General features: G+C 48.7%; 1 protein-coding gene across 1 annotated transcript in view; it reads left to right on the top strand.

Annotated features, from left to right (window-relative positions):
• Positions 1 to 14,406, top strand: part of LOC125939818 (uncharacterized) — a 151,213-nt gene that overhangs the window by 69,847 nt on the left and 66,960 nt on the right. Inside the window, exon 3 of the mRNA XM_049655269.1 lies at positions 5,317 to 5,423. Within this exon, the coding sequence (XP_049511226.1) occupies positions 5,317 to 5,423 (107 nt within the window). The remainder of the gene's footprint in view (positions 1 to 5,316; positions 5,424 to 14,406) is intronic.

Here is a 14,406-nt window from a genome sequence, read left to right as displayed (position 1 = left end):
TTCACTTCACAGTTGCTGAAAAACATGGAAAGCAGCGAGAACAGCACTACTCCCTAGATGACATTTTTCTTGCTTAGGAACGCAAAGAGACGCTTCAGACGGGCAGTCCTTTCACTAGCTTGTCTCCTGGTAGGATAACTTTTTGCACGAGAGAAAGCATTTGCTAAAACGCAGATGGATATTCGAGGTTCTTAACATAATACGTCAAAAGGCAAAAATAAGTGACCGTTGGAATCCAAATGTGAAGACAGTGATCACTTCGGCTTGGCTGCCAGCAAAAATGTGTCTATTGCGGTGGTATGGAAGCGTCAGCGGGAGCAGGGTTCTTATTCTTTCCATGTCAAGTGATGCACCAGTCATACTTGAGTTTAGGGCCTGGAACGAATTTAATTATTTGCATAAATGGCAGCTCCCCTCTCTGGCCAGGATGTATACAGAGAAATAGACTGCAACACGGATTGTAGGCGGGCCACTTGGTACGTATCTGAGCGTGAAATAACGCAAAACGGGACAGCAGAAGAGAACACACAGAAACAGCACCATGTGCCTGGGTTCTCGTGTTGTCCCGTTGCTTCGCACGGTTTCATGGTCAGTAAATTAGACGGCATTATGTTTCTTCTAATGCTGATTAAAGACGTTAAGGAAGAAACCTGTAGTTCAAAAGCAGCGTTCTCATTTGTAATAGTTGCACTGGGTGCCGGCGACAAAACTAAATCTGCACTTTTTCTTGCCTGGTGCAACCGGACCTTCCTTGCAACTGACAGCCTCCTGAACGCGCTCTACAAAATACAACATTCAACATGTACAAATGTCCGATCCCTCAAAGAATGGCAATAGAAGCAAATGTGCCGACAGCTCGCGCGGCGTTTTGCGGTGCCGGTAACGTGGACGGGCCTAAAAGGTTTCTTTTTGAGCATGGCAGAAATACCGATGCATTTCTGCGAAAATCGCTGCTGACCCCCTTGCTTTCTTTTTTTTCCCACTTCTCTCTTCTCTAATTGAAGAAAAGCTGCAACCTAGTTATATACTGAACACAGACAAACCAGCACAACGCAAGACAACTTACCAAGTTCGTCTATTCTTTCATGCGATCCGGGGCTGTGGTCACAGTATGCGCAGCGAATGTTTGTCAAACTGAGGACACTGTAGCGCTCATAGTCCCAAAATGAATCCTTGCAGCGGCCACACGCTATCTCAAACAAGTCCCGGCTCGTCACTGCAATTGCCAGTGACAAAATTGGCGCGAAACCAGCAACAAAACGCACATGCACTGCAAACGTCTCCTAAAAAAACTATGCCTGGAAAGTGAGCCGCGAACTCGCTGTCTTACCCTCAGATTTTTCTCTCCCCCTCCAGTACGGTGGGGAGCACCTATGGTGGTCGGTCCTTGTAACCGAGACATGCCGGCGCCCGCGCGCCGGCACGGGCGCCGCCATGTCTCGGTTAAAGATTACTTATGTGAAGTCTCAATTAAAGGTTACAAAAATTCTATAGGTTAAATATAGAGGTTACATGCTGGCAGCAGATCAAAGTAACTAATAACCAGCTCCCGTCGCACTCAGATTCGTCATTGTAACCCTTAACGTGAGCAATGTAATGAAAACATCAAAAGAACGGACGATGTAACCATTATTTTATTCGTTACTCATGTTTATAGGTATGCTTATAGTTTACGAAGATTAGAGTGTAGGAGTGATCATTGATCACTCAGTTGGAGTCCTCATGCGGCCTTCCTGAAGAAACGCCTACCGGCAATTTTGCACATTTTAAATTTCTTGGAGGAAAAACGCGGGCAACGTCAGTACACGCGATGTTACAACTCTATACAGGGCGCTGTTTCTCGGATATCTCAGGTAGAGCTTACCTGTACTTAGCAACGCCTGCAGAAGCAACAACCGCACAATCGAGAATGCTCAGGCACAGGCACTCAGGGTTTGTCTTGGATTGTCGCGCTGCACATCGACAGCGGAAACAATCGCAATAGTTCAAGATTACCCAGTCACAACTCATACGGCATTGCAAGTGCTCAGAGCACACATCAGGCACATTGCCCGCGCCACGCTGCCGAAAGACCGACGCAATGCCTGCCTTTGCCAGGTGATATTGACGTACCGTGACTGCCTTCCTCGAGATTATACGCCTACCGTGAGGCTACTATCACCTCCTTGGTGTTTGGCTCACCCACAAGTTCGACTCTCGGTACCAGGGATTCGAACGAAAGCAGGACTCTCGTCACCAGCTCTCAAGCAGTTATCTCTACTCATGCTGCACGAGACATACAAGGAACACCTTCACATTTACACTGATGGCTCGACAACTCTTGACGAATCTACTGGAGCTGCGATCTTTCCCGAAAAAGCCGTGACCTTTCAGTTTAAAACTTGCCGCCGGACAACATCGACTGTTGTGGAGCTTGCTGAACTTCGCAGCGCCCTTCACATGCTTAATGAAGATTTGCCACGAAAGTGGAGGACATTTGCAGATTCGAGGCAGCCCTGCAATGTCTGCTATCCGCTCTGCGTCGTGGACCACAAGACCAAATTGTGCTGAAAATAAGGCAGATATATCACCAACTAGTAGAAAAAGGACAGGATATAATTTTTGAGTGGCTCCCATGCTACTGCGGCATCATGGGCAACTAACAGGCCGATGAAGCTGCTAAGAGGGCTGACGAAAATGCTGCGAAGGAACCCATCCAAATTTCAAGAACCGATGTAGCAACAAAATCTCGAATACTCACGCGTGATGCCACTCGATCCATGTGCAACACGCCAGGTTTCCGGTATACTCGACTGCACCGCTTGGACCCATCTCTCCTACTGCATATTCCATCTAGACTTTCCCTAATCGAGACAACTGCTCTCGGCTGACTGTGGCTTGGAGTATCTTTTATGAATGATTTTGCTAGCCGCATCAGAATGGCTGACAATGGTGCCTGTGATAGTAGGGACAGCGACGAAACAATCGAACATATCCTATGTCATTGTTCCCGCTGCAGCTCCCAGAGACCGTCGCTCGTGACGACGCTGGCGCGCCTCGACGACAAGCCGCTTTCTGAGCAGACGATCTTATAGAGTGCCGGCTGACGCGGTCTTCACACAAGAGGGCGATGAGGGTGCTGCTGAGGTTCCTTCCGACAAGCGACCTGACCGTGACACTCCTGAGTTCCTTTGTGTGTGTGCGTGTGTGTGTGTGTTTTCTGATTACCCTCTCTTTCTACGTGTGCATTTTTCTTTATCTTTCTGTCTACCCTTAGCCTTCCCCAGTGCAGGGTAGCAAACTGGATATCTACCTTCCGGTTAACCTCTCTGCCTTTCCAGTCTCATTTATCTCTCTCTCTCTCTTTTGCTTATAATTCCTCACAACATGGCTTTCGTGGTTTTTCTCAGTTTTACCTCTTGCACTGAAAAAATCCCATGCTGCCATTTGACACCCTCCTTCCCACCGTTCTCGACTCGTCGTCAGAATACGCCCATGACGCCATCTTAAGAGCTGTAGAAACACGCCAGATTGCACGCCTGCGCCTTACCGCTTCGCAGGACAAGCAACGACTCTTCTATGATGCCCACCACCGCGATGCCCACTTCAACCCCGGTGATGGGGTCCTTCTTTGGAGACCGTCACGACGAGTTGGCCTTTGCGAAAAGTTGATTTCACCTTACTCTGGCCCGTACCGGGTCTTGCGCCAAGTGACCGACGTCACATATGAAATCACGCCCCTTGATTCCACCACGTCTCGACCTTCCGCCGATGTCGTACACGTCACCCGCCTCAATCAATACAACTTAGACGATCTAGCCAGTACCGGGACGGCGCCTTCGCCGCCGGGGATCAGGTTACCAAGAACTGCTCTAGACGAAGCTGAGGGCATGTCGTGCGGATTGGTTTGGCCATCTTGTATGTTTTGTATGCCACTGGATGCATAGTAAATATCCATGTACATATATTTTAAACATCTTTCCCCGTAACAATATAATTGCTACCGCAATAATAGTACGACATTTTCGACAATAACGGAAGCGCGCGCCTCTGACAGCGTTCGCTTTAGTTGTGTGCGTCCAGCCATGCTCCGGCCATAGCAGTGCGCATTGGAGAAGCGCATACGCTCGTACGTCCTAGCCTGCCGGTTACCATTAGACCAGAATTCGGACGCATGTACCTCAACATGAGTGGCTAAATTGATGACGCAATATCGCAGCATATGCTACTGAAAACTGCTTCCAGCGCTCCTTATAGGCTGCGTGTTAACGGCGCTGCTGTCTGCAGGTGAAGTTTCACCGCTGGTTGCTCTAACAAAGGAAAGCGTTTGATTTGGCTGTTGATGTAGGCTTGCCGGTCATCGCCCATGCTTGCCCAGGTGGTGCCGTCACTTGACGTCAGGATATCGGAGTGAAGTCTGTGTGCAATAACTCTACAATATATCGCCCGTGTACTCAAGTTCTTCAGGTATTTCTTGTGCGAGTCGGTCGTTGCCATTGTGCTGCTCGCTGTTGTTGGAGCCGGCGTTCCCTAGCTGCCCAGTTTTCGCGGCATAGCGAAGACGTTCTTGTAATGCTTTAAGTTAACGCTTCAAACTGATGGCAGATTTCTTTGGAAGAGTGTTTATTAAGCTCAATGAAAACAATGAGCTTAATATAGGTAGGAGTCGGTGCAAGGAATATCAAACCTTACATATACATTTACAATCCGCCCGTACATGTTCGGTCTTGCACATGTAGGGTACTTCACGGAAATTACCAACTGTTTTGCTGAGGTAGCGTAATGGTACCCTGTACGGACGAAATGCAATATTCTTTAGATACGGCCATAACACTCCAAAACAGCCTACTAGTAACTAGTATATCTAGTAACTTTGGATTCGAGTGCTTACTTAAATATTTCATTCGAGATGAACACCGATGCATCTAAATACTGCCCTGGGGCGTCGTACAGCTGTGGGTTCTGTAAGCGAAATAGTAAGTTACTACTACCACTACTTGTATATTTTCAGAACCATCGTGTCCCCATTGCCATGTTTTCTCGACATCTCAGAATTGTGTTTTTGCGACTACAAATATTGGTAGCTTGTGCACAAATTCTTAGAAAACTCGCTAAGCTTCTACGATTCCTTCAAAAACCCAGACAGAAAGAACCAGAATGCTTCTTAGGTAAAACTAAGTTTTTCAAGAAAGGAATCTTAAAGAATATTACACGACACACTCAGAAAATAATACCGTATATATATGTATACATGTAAAGCCATAGCATGTGCTGAAGCTACCTATTTGTTTACTTATTACCTGAATATTAATGTTTCATAATGTTTGCTTGTCACAGGTTACGTTTGGGCCCTGACACTCGAGGTTCACAGCGGCCAGAAACTTCTATCTGTACATTTAACATTTGAGAATGCGTCACCGACACTACCAATATCTGAATATTGGGTAAGCTTTGGTCGGTATTATAGAGCTATTTAATAATTACGACGTAGCTAGAAATTTATTGTATAAAATATAAAGGCAAGCAAATAATATTTCTTCCGTTTAAAGGTAAAACGCGAATGAGTTATAGTGCCTAGTTCAGGCGAAAATCTTTATTTACATATCCCGTTTGTAAAGGCAGCATTACCCGTCCTCTTTTATTGATTTGCTGAAATCAAAATAAAAGCTCTCAAGTTCTACCTAATCAGTGCAGAGGGCGAAACCACAGTGCTTTATTTTATAACAGATAGTACTAAGTTATTATTTTGAGTATTATAGAGTAATATTAACTACGAATTCAGCGTTTATGTGTCTGCGTTTAGCGGTCTGCGACGGCGACGCGCCCATGGCCTTTTTTATGAGCCATGCAGAACGAGTCTTTCGCGCTATGTATCTGGCGTTGTGTCTGATTGTCCGATCTTGTTTTCTACTTTTTTTTTGTTTTTCTTTTTACTTAGCTTGGCCCGGATTAACTCGTACACACTCGATATAGTACCCATTTACATCAACCTGGCCGCTATTTTAGGTCTCTAACACGCCTAGAACATGCGTTAAAGACAACTGTCAGACAACAGATGCCACTCACTGTCTGAATCGGTGTAAGCGAAGCTTTAAAGGATAACTGCACCAAACGGCACATCAGTGTAAGAAGCGCGCAGTCATTTTCGGCGACGAGCACGTCCCGTACCCAACTCGCTCGAAATGGTAAATGCCGCGACGGCGCACGAAGAGCAAAGCTAAACGAAAAATTGATAACAGTGGTAATCCTGTGAAAACCGGTTACTGTCAAAAAGCAAACTATGTTGATGTGCTCATAATATTAATTGCGGGGGTTTACGTGCCAAAACCTTGATACGATTGGGAGGCATGACGCAGTGGGGGACTCCTGAATAATTTTGACCATCTGAGGTTCTTTAGCGTGCACCGAAATCTATGTACACGGGTGTTCCTGCATTTTGCCTCTATCGAAATGCGGCCGCCGTGGCCGGGTATCAAACGCGCGTCGTCGAGCCAGCAGCGTGACACTCCACCTGCTAAGCTAACACGGTTGGTGATGTTCACGTGACGTGGTGCACTGATGTCATCGTGGCACACATGTTTCGATATTAGCGCAATGAGTACCTGCATCTATGACATTATGGGCAAACCACCTATAAGTAAAAGCACCAGGGCCCGCCTTGAAGCTCGGGGTCTTGCTACCATTCTTTTTTGTACTTTCTCGCATATTTGGCCCACTTCTCCATAGTTCGACTCTCCTCGCCGAGGAGGTTCCGATCTTAAGTCCAACCTATCGAAATGAATCTCGAATCTAAGCAGGAACAAAAATTCATCTTGCAGGAAAAGGAAAATGGCAGTAAAGCTTAGCGTGAGAAAGGTGGAGCAGAGAGAAACATGGAGCAGAGAGAAACGTGGAGAAATGTGAAAACACTGGAGCCTGTCTTCTACCCGTGCTTCCCTGCTTTCATGTCGGCGCCACGATTGCCCCACCCTATTTTGCTGCACTCCCTTTCTGAGCATAGCCATGTCAGTGCAGTGCACTGTAAAAGAAATCTACTCCCAGGCTCATCCCGATGGCCGGCGATCTGGTATTTGACGATGAAGCGGGGTGTAAGTTTAAGTATATCAGATGTCAAAGCCACCGGCTCAGACAACAGCACAGAGAAGGGGAGGGGGGGGGGGTGCATTTCGCGCATGCACCCAGGCCCAGCCGCGCTGTCGGCTCAGCCAGCTAAAACATAGCCTTCGAGATTTCTTTCTACTCGATCAGAGCCACCTTGGGAGCGTGGGTTAGGGCGCCACTTATAGCCCAAACAAAGCCAAGTCGCAGATTTTTAGTAGCCCAAATATAGCCACGTAGCCAACTCGTCCAAGTCGACGCCAAAAATTTTTTTCGGTAGCCCAATTTGGCTATATATAGCCAAACCTGGCAACACTGATTGGGGGTTCCGTCGTCAAGTGGTCGATATTAATCCGGAGTCTCCCGCCATGGTGTGCCTCATAATTCTACCGATGTTTTGGCACGTAAAACTCCGGAATTTTTTTTCAACCACAGCAGGTGCTGCTGTGGAATGCTGAATTGCCAACAGCGTTACTTCTTACAGCGATATTGTGTCCTCGTGTGCGGTCAATAACCCAGCAACCTGTTTAACCTTTTTATTTTTTTATTTATCAATACTGTAAGTCTTCTGCAGTCCCATACAGGGTGTGCACACACTTGCGAATTTTAACATCAGCATACGCCGCACGTCACGTCAGCGACTTATACCGTCGAGAAGTGGATATCGGCGACAAGATGCGCCAAACGCGCCAAACAATTACCTTTTAGGATGCCTCTCGCTGCGTTGTTCGTTTCAAAAGTGCACACGCCATGAATTCGCTATCCGGCAAGCCACATTGAGTGCCCCTGCTAAGAGCCAGGCGACACAACTTCAGCTACTTAAAATCATCGCTTTGCTTTTGATGCGTCTGCATTAGAACGATCATGCCAACGAAAACCCGGAGTGGGGGAGGAGTTGGAGGTGTGACGTCACTCGTGGAGAGAGGAGCCAGCACCTTCCCATGCGAGTGTTGTGGCCATCGTCAACATAAAGGCCAAGCTACACACACGCTTGCCGGCACACCTGCGCATGCGCAGATTGTGCGGGACCGATCGTATGCGTCGATGGGCAGCACGAACACAGATTGCAGACATATATCGGTGCTCTCGCTTTCTCTCGTTTCGCGCACCTGGCTACGCAGCTACGTACGGCATGGTACGATACACTCAGTGAGGCAGACTAGAGCACTGCACGGGCTCGGGCCTACCCAAAAACCCGGGCTCCATAGAGAGCCGCCAGCTGAGCAGGTCACTATTTGAGTAGGTCGTGGACTGAACAAGGCGCTGCGCCGTCCATGCACTTTTTCCATTCGCCTTGCTTCCTCACGGCGTCGTTTCACCACCTCCATCTGCCTGGCTCTGGAACGATGGTTGTCATCGCAACTGCCGTCGTGTTATATTTTTACGCGCTTCGTGTTTTCTCTCGGAATGGGGCAGGGGCTTCGCTTTAATGAAATTAAGTTGACAAAGAAAGCGATTGCCTATAGCGCCGTTGGCACCTAATGTAAGCTCAGTTTTAGCTAGTATGACTGTTTAGAGCGCCGTCTCCACAAGACAGCCTGGTATTCCGTAGAAGCACGTGGAAGTATTCGCTACTGTATTTAATGATACAACTATCCGTCGTTGAGGGTGACAAAGGCTGACCGTGTCCGTGTGAGGCAGCAGCGCATCACTCCTGCTTGCATACCCGAATCCCAGCATGGCTCGAGCGCAGCCAGAGAACTTCTAATGAAACGGACGAGAGGGAAATCTCGTCTCCGCAGACAAGTTCGGATGAACAACCGGCGTCTGGCGACGCGTCTCTCGGAAACGAGAATTGCGACGAGAACCATTCGGAACTGCCGCGCTTGGACTGAGGACGCTTGGCATACCGTCCTCTCGCGCAGGCAACAGAAGAAACAGTTAAAAAAGCAGAAATCCGACATGGAGAAGACTGCGAATACAAACGAGAAATCGAAAAGCGATCCACTCGCCGAAAAAGAAAAAAGTCACGCCAAACAGGGATTACGACGGATGAAACGCCGCTGCCCACCTCCTCTGCCAAAAGAGGATATCAAGATTATTCTGAGGCCACACAGGGGTCTTTTGGTGAAAAACATATTGGGACTGGAACTCTCCAGGGCGGTGATAGATGCCTGCCAACAAAGTTTCAACGGCAATGACTTTTTGTTGCGGATCCACCCAGGATCAAACATTGTAATCTTATCCACGCCAAGCGAAGACGTGGCGAGTAGGCTGCGAGAGATCAGCCAATTAATTATCAGGGGGACAACTCACTCCTTCAACGCATACGTGGCCGACCCCGAAGGCGTCCTGCGGGGAATAGTTCACGGAATACCAGCCGGAACTTCGCAGGCTGAGCTTATGGAGAACCTGCGTGTTCGGACACAAGGAGTGAAAGTTGAGAGAGCAAGAATGTTGGGCTCGTCAAAGACGGCAATAATCACATTCACGGGCCGTGTACGGCCAACGAGCGTATACATGATGGGAGCCGAGTTTATCTGCTACCCATACAAGCCAACAGTACAGGTATGCAAGATATGCCTCTTAACCGGACACCGAACGGATGTATGTCCAACTCCAAATGTCAACGTGTGCCCCAAGTGCGGGGCAAGAGAACCAACGCTAGGACACCACTGCACCCCCAAGTGTGCCATCTGTGACGGGGAGCACCCCACGGGAGACAGTCTATGCAAGAAAAAACTTAAAAGCGTTGCTCCTCCCAGAAAATCCAGGATGGAGCAGCCAAAAAAGAGGGGAGACCAACCTGAGTGGACCTGCGATGCCAACTCGGACAGCGAATTCCCTCAACTAGAACTGCACAAGCATCGATGGTTCAGCTCGGAACGGGAGGAACAGCACCAGTCGAGATCAAGATCCCAATCCCCATCGAGTTCCAGATCAAGATCTCAATCTAGGAACCAGTGGCAAATCAACAACGGCAGCACGGTATCTGCTCACCCTGGGTCATCCAGCCTAAAGAAACAGAACAAAAGCGGAGGACCCCAGACCAACACGGGCTCCCTCCAGGCCAAGGAATCAAAAGACCCGCAAGCCGCCGGTCGGACAAACAAAAATCAAGTGAGCTGGGCGAGAGTAGTATCTCCCAGTGCTCCGGTAACAGAAAATCCGCAATATAAAAAAATATTAGAAGAAAATAAGAGGCTGACGCAAGAGGTCAAGCAGCTCAGGAAACAAATGGCCGAGGAGCGTAATGATTTACAGGCGGCAATATCTTCATTAGAGAGAAGGCTAGAGGCTAAGCTGCAGCCACTACCGCAATTTCCGAAAGGGACAGCTGGAGGCTGTAGTGAGAGCACAAGCGATACACCGTCAATAAACCGCGTGAATTCAAGGGGAACCGCGAAGTCGGGTGAAGGAGGGGAAGGGGGAATGGACGAAAGTACCACCACCGCCCCGAACGTTATACTAAATAACAACGATCAATTAACGCAGCAAATACAGGCACAGTTACAGGAAAACAGGCAGGGTATCGCTAACGTTAATAAACTCCTACAAGATTTCATGATGGAAATCAAACTTTTCGTCCGAGAGGAATTGAGAACTCAACGACAGTACGTAAACGAAGCCGTGGGAAGTTTGCAGAGGGCGATAAACAAGCGCCCTCGCTCGGCCTCCGCGGACAGGAGCAAACAATCAAAGGCAGAGCGCGACGACACGGAAGCGCCCATACATCATGGCCAAATATAATTTAAAAAGTGCGGAACAATTAGAGATCTGGCAGTGGAATTGCCGCACTTTTCACAAGCGCGCAGCTGCACTCCAGAATTATATAAAGTCGGCACCAATTCACCCGGACGTAGTATGCTTGCAAGAAATTGGCACCAAAATGGTCAAGCTGCGCGGATACTACGCCCTGCAAAACCCTAATTATCTCCGCATAGCCACGCTAGGTGAGCAAGACGATTGCGGCAAAGGAAGAGTATATAGAAAGTCTTAAATTCAATCATCAAATAATCAGCTTATTCCCCCAAAAGAGGGGCAAAGCGAGCACTGTAATAGTGAACTTATCCAGTCCTCCAAAAGAGAGAGATGTGGATTTTAGCGAGCTCCTCGCGCAAGCGGTTAATATCACGGGCACCAAGGACCGCCTATTGGTGTTGGGCGATTTTAACGCACCTAACAGCGCATGGGGTTATATAAAGGACTCACCCAAGGGAACGCGTCTCGAGCACGCTGCGTCTAGGCTGGGTCTGACCTTAATAACGCTTCCCACCGCACCCACAAGGGTAGGCAACAGTGTAAGTAGGGACACGTTCCCAGACCTCACTTTCACCTTCAACATCAAAGACGCCTCCTGGACAAATCTGGAGGAAAATCTAGGAAGCGACCATTATATCATCAGCGTCTCCCTATCGACACCCAAACTGCGCAGAGTCATAGGGGACGCGAGGATCACAGATTGGGTGGAATTCAGAAAATGGTATCCCCCACCCGAATCCGTACCGGAATCAATTGAGGCTTGGTCTCAGTACATAAAATCGGTACACGCAAACACAACGAAGAAAATAGCAAGAATCATAGAGGCACCGGCAGTAGATAGCCACCTGTTACGCCTATGGGAGATCAGGCGAAGCCTCCTGAAGCGGTGGAGAAGTCAACGACTGAATAGGAAACTCTTGCGCAGGATCGCGGCTCTGACAGAGGAAGCAAACGAACACGCAAGCAAATTGGCAACTGAGGGATGGGTCAGCATTTTGCAGCTCGCTGCAGGCCACACTAAGCACTGCTAAACCTTGGACCATCCTGAGGAACATCCTTGACCCAGATAAGTCCAAATCCGCGACCAACAGAACAATGCAGAAAATCGCGGAAGACTTCCCAGGCACGGATGACGAGCTCATAAAGGCTCTCAAGGCCAGATACATTGGCGAGAGTGCAACCACAACAAATTCGACAAATCAAATCAGTTACACGGGAGCAAAAAATGAAAACCTAGACGCGCCAATAACAAAGGCGGAGGTCTTTGCGGCAGCCCAGGCGGCCAAGAGGAACACAGCCCCCGGTGAGGACCAAATTACAAATGCCATGATCAGGAACCTTAGTGACAAAGTCATAGAGGACCTAACAAATAAATTTAATGAACACTATTGGCTTAAAGGAAAGATCCCTGAAGAATGGAAAAAGGCCAAAATTATAACCATTCCAAAACCCGGGAAGAAGCCTTCCCTGCAGGCACTCAGACCCATATCACTGACGTCATGCATGGGAAAGCTTTTCGAACGGGTCATTCACATCAGACTTCAAAATTTCATAGAGGACAGGGGCCTGTTCCCAGCTACCATGCTGGGCTTCCGCAGTCGCCTCTCGACACAGGACGCTTTCCTCCTGTTATAGGAAGAGGTCCTAAAAGGCGTTCCCACGGGTGGGGCGCATTTGCTGCTTGCTCTCGACCTGAAGGGGGCTTTTGATAATATATCTCACGAGGCTATACTCTCAGAGTTAAATATAATTGGTTGTGGCGAAAACATATTCAACTATATAAGGGCTTTCCTCACGGAGAGGACGGCAACAATTTGTTTCTCACAAGTAAAGTCTGAACCTTTCCAAATGCCAAACAAGGGCACGCCTCAGGGAGCCATCATATCTCCTTTGTTGCTTAACATCGCCATGCGTAGACTCGCGCGGGCCTTGGACGGTGTCCCACAGCTAGGTTACACCCTCTACGCGGATGACATCACGCTATGGGCCACGCGCGGGTCTCTGGCCAGCAAGGAGCAGACCCTGCAGAAGGCGGCCCTGGTCGTAGAAAACTTTGCCAGAGCCAGCGGTCTCAGCTGCGCCCCCGAAAAGTCGGAGGTGATCCGTATACATGGAAAACGTTACAAAAGTAACGGACAAATAGAAATTCAAATCGAAAATCAGAAAATAAAAGAGGTCACCGTTGCTCGTATCCTGGGTTTCTGGGTTCAGAGCAACGGTAGGGCAGATTACACAATTGGTCTCCTAAAATCGGCAACCAAACAGGTTAAAAAAATTAAATTATGGGGTTTTACGTGCCAAAACCACGATATGATTATGAGGCACGCCGTAGTGGGGGACTCCGGAAATTTCGACCACCTGGGGTTCTTTAACGTGCAACTAAATCGAAGTACACGGGTGTTTTCGCAGGTTGGCTAGGATGATTCAGAGGATCACCTTCCACAAAAAGGAGATGAAGGAAACCGACACTCTACGTTTAGTGCAGGCGCTCGTAATAAGTAAGTTGACATACAGCTTGCCCTTCTACACGCTCAATAAGAGCGAGGAAGGGCAAGTAGACTCTATCATTGGAGGGATCTACAAGGCGGCATTAGGTTTACCGGTAGCCACTGCGACAGACAGGCTCCTCGGGATTGGCGTGCATAACACGTACGCCGAGCTCAAGGCTGCTACATTAATCTCTCAAAGGAACCGTCTCAGCCAGACGAGGTCGGGAAGGGAGATTCTGATAAGGACGGGCTTTCCACCACATCCCCAAAACTTGGACGAGGTGCTAGGGGACATGCCAGAATCCGTTCGACGCAACATCTCGGTAGCCCCTATCCCGAAGAATATGGCCAAAGAAAGGCATAAAAAAGGAGAGAGGAACGAATAAAATGGCTCCGAAAACTAGTCAGAGGCAATGACAACGTACTCTACGCAGACGCTTCGAGATATAATTGGAAGCGCGCAGTAGTTACAGTAATCAATACCGACACGAGTAGCATGATATCAAGCGCCTCCCTCTACACGTCCTCGATCGCCAAGGCCGAGTGTTTCGCCATCGCCTTGGCAATTAAACATGGGGAGCGAAAAGTCGGGAAGGCCTACATCACCATCATCTCGGATTCCCAGGAGGCGTGCCGACTCTTTACGAACGGCCGCCTCCCATTAAAATACGCAACTTATTAGGAAGGGAACTAAAAAACACTTATAGGCTGGTCTGGTGCCCGGGACATGCTGGCCTAGAGGGTAACGAGAGGGCGGACGCTCTAGCTCGAGAGCTCACGAACCGAGCGGAGCACCAGCCGCCCTCCCAATTACAACCACCCCACACGACACTGGATGGCCTTCGCGGGGAGGAAGACCGTGATCCTGCTCGGTTGGATCCGCGCGAGATTCTTGCTCATCAGCGAGGCGCACGGCAAAAGTATGGCGTCCCCTACAAATCTCTTGAAGTGGAAGACGCAACGGACCTCCGTAGAATTCAAACGTGGGTCTATCCAAATTTATTGCGACTGCACAAAATTTTTCCAACCTTGTACGGGCACGATTGTCCGTGGTGTCGCGAATCGCCACCGACCCTCTACCACGTCTCATGGGGATGTAGTAAAAGGCCAGAGAAACTAAATTCCTTACAGGATAGGT

This window comes from Dermacentor silvarum, chromosome 9, assembly GCF_013339745.2.
Source record: "Dermacentor silvarum isolate Dsil-2018 chromosome 9, BIME_Dsil_1.4, whole genome shotgun sequence".
Taxonomy (NCBI): Eukaryota; Metazoa; Arthropoda; class Arachnida; order Ixodida; family Ixodidae; genus Dermacentor; species Dermacentor silvarum.
Note: the sequence above shows the minus strand (reverse complement) of the source record. Positions and strands in the feature narration are given on the sequence as shown.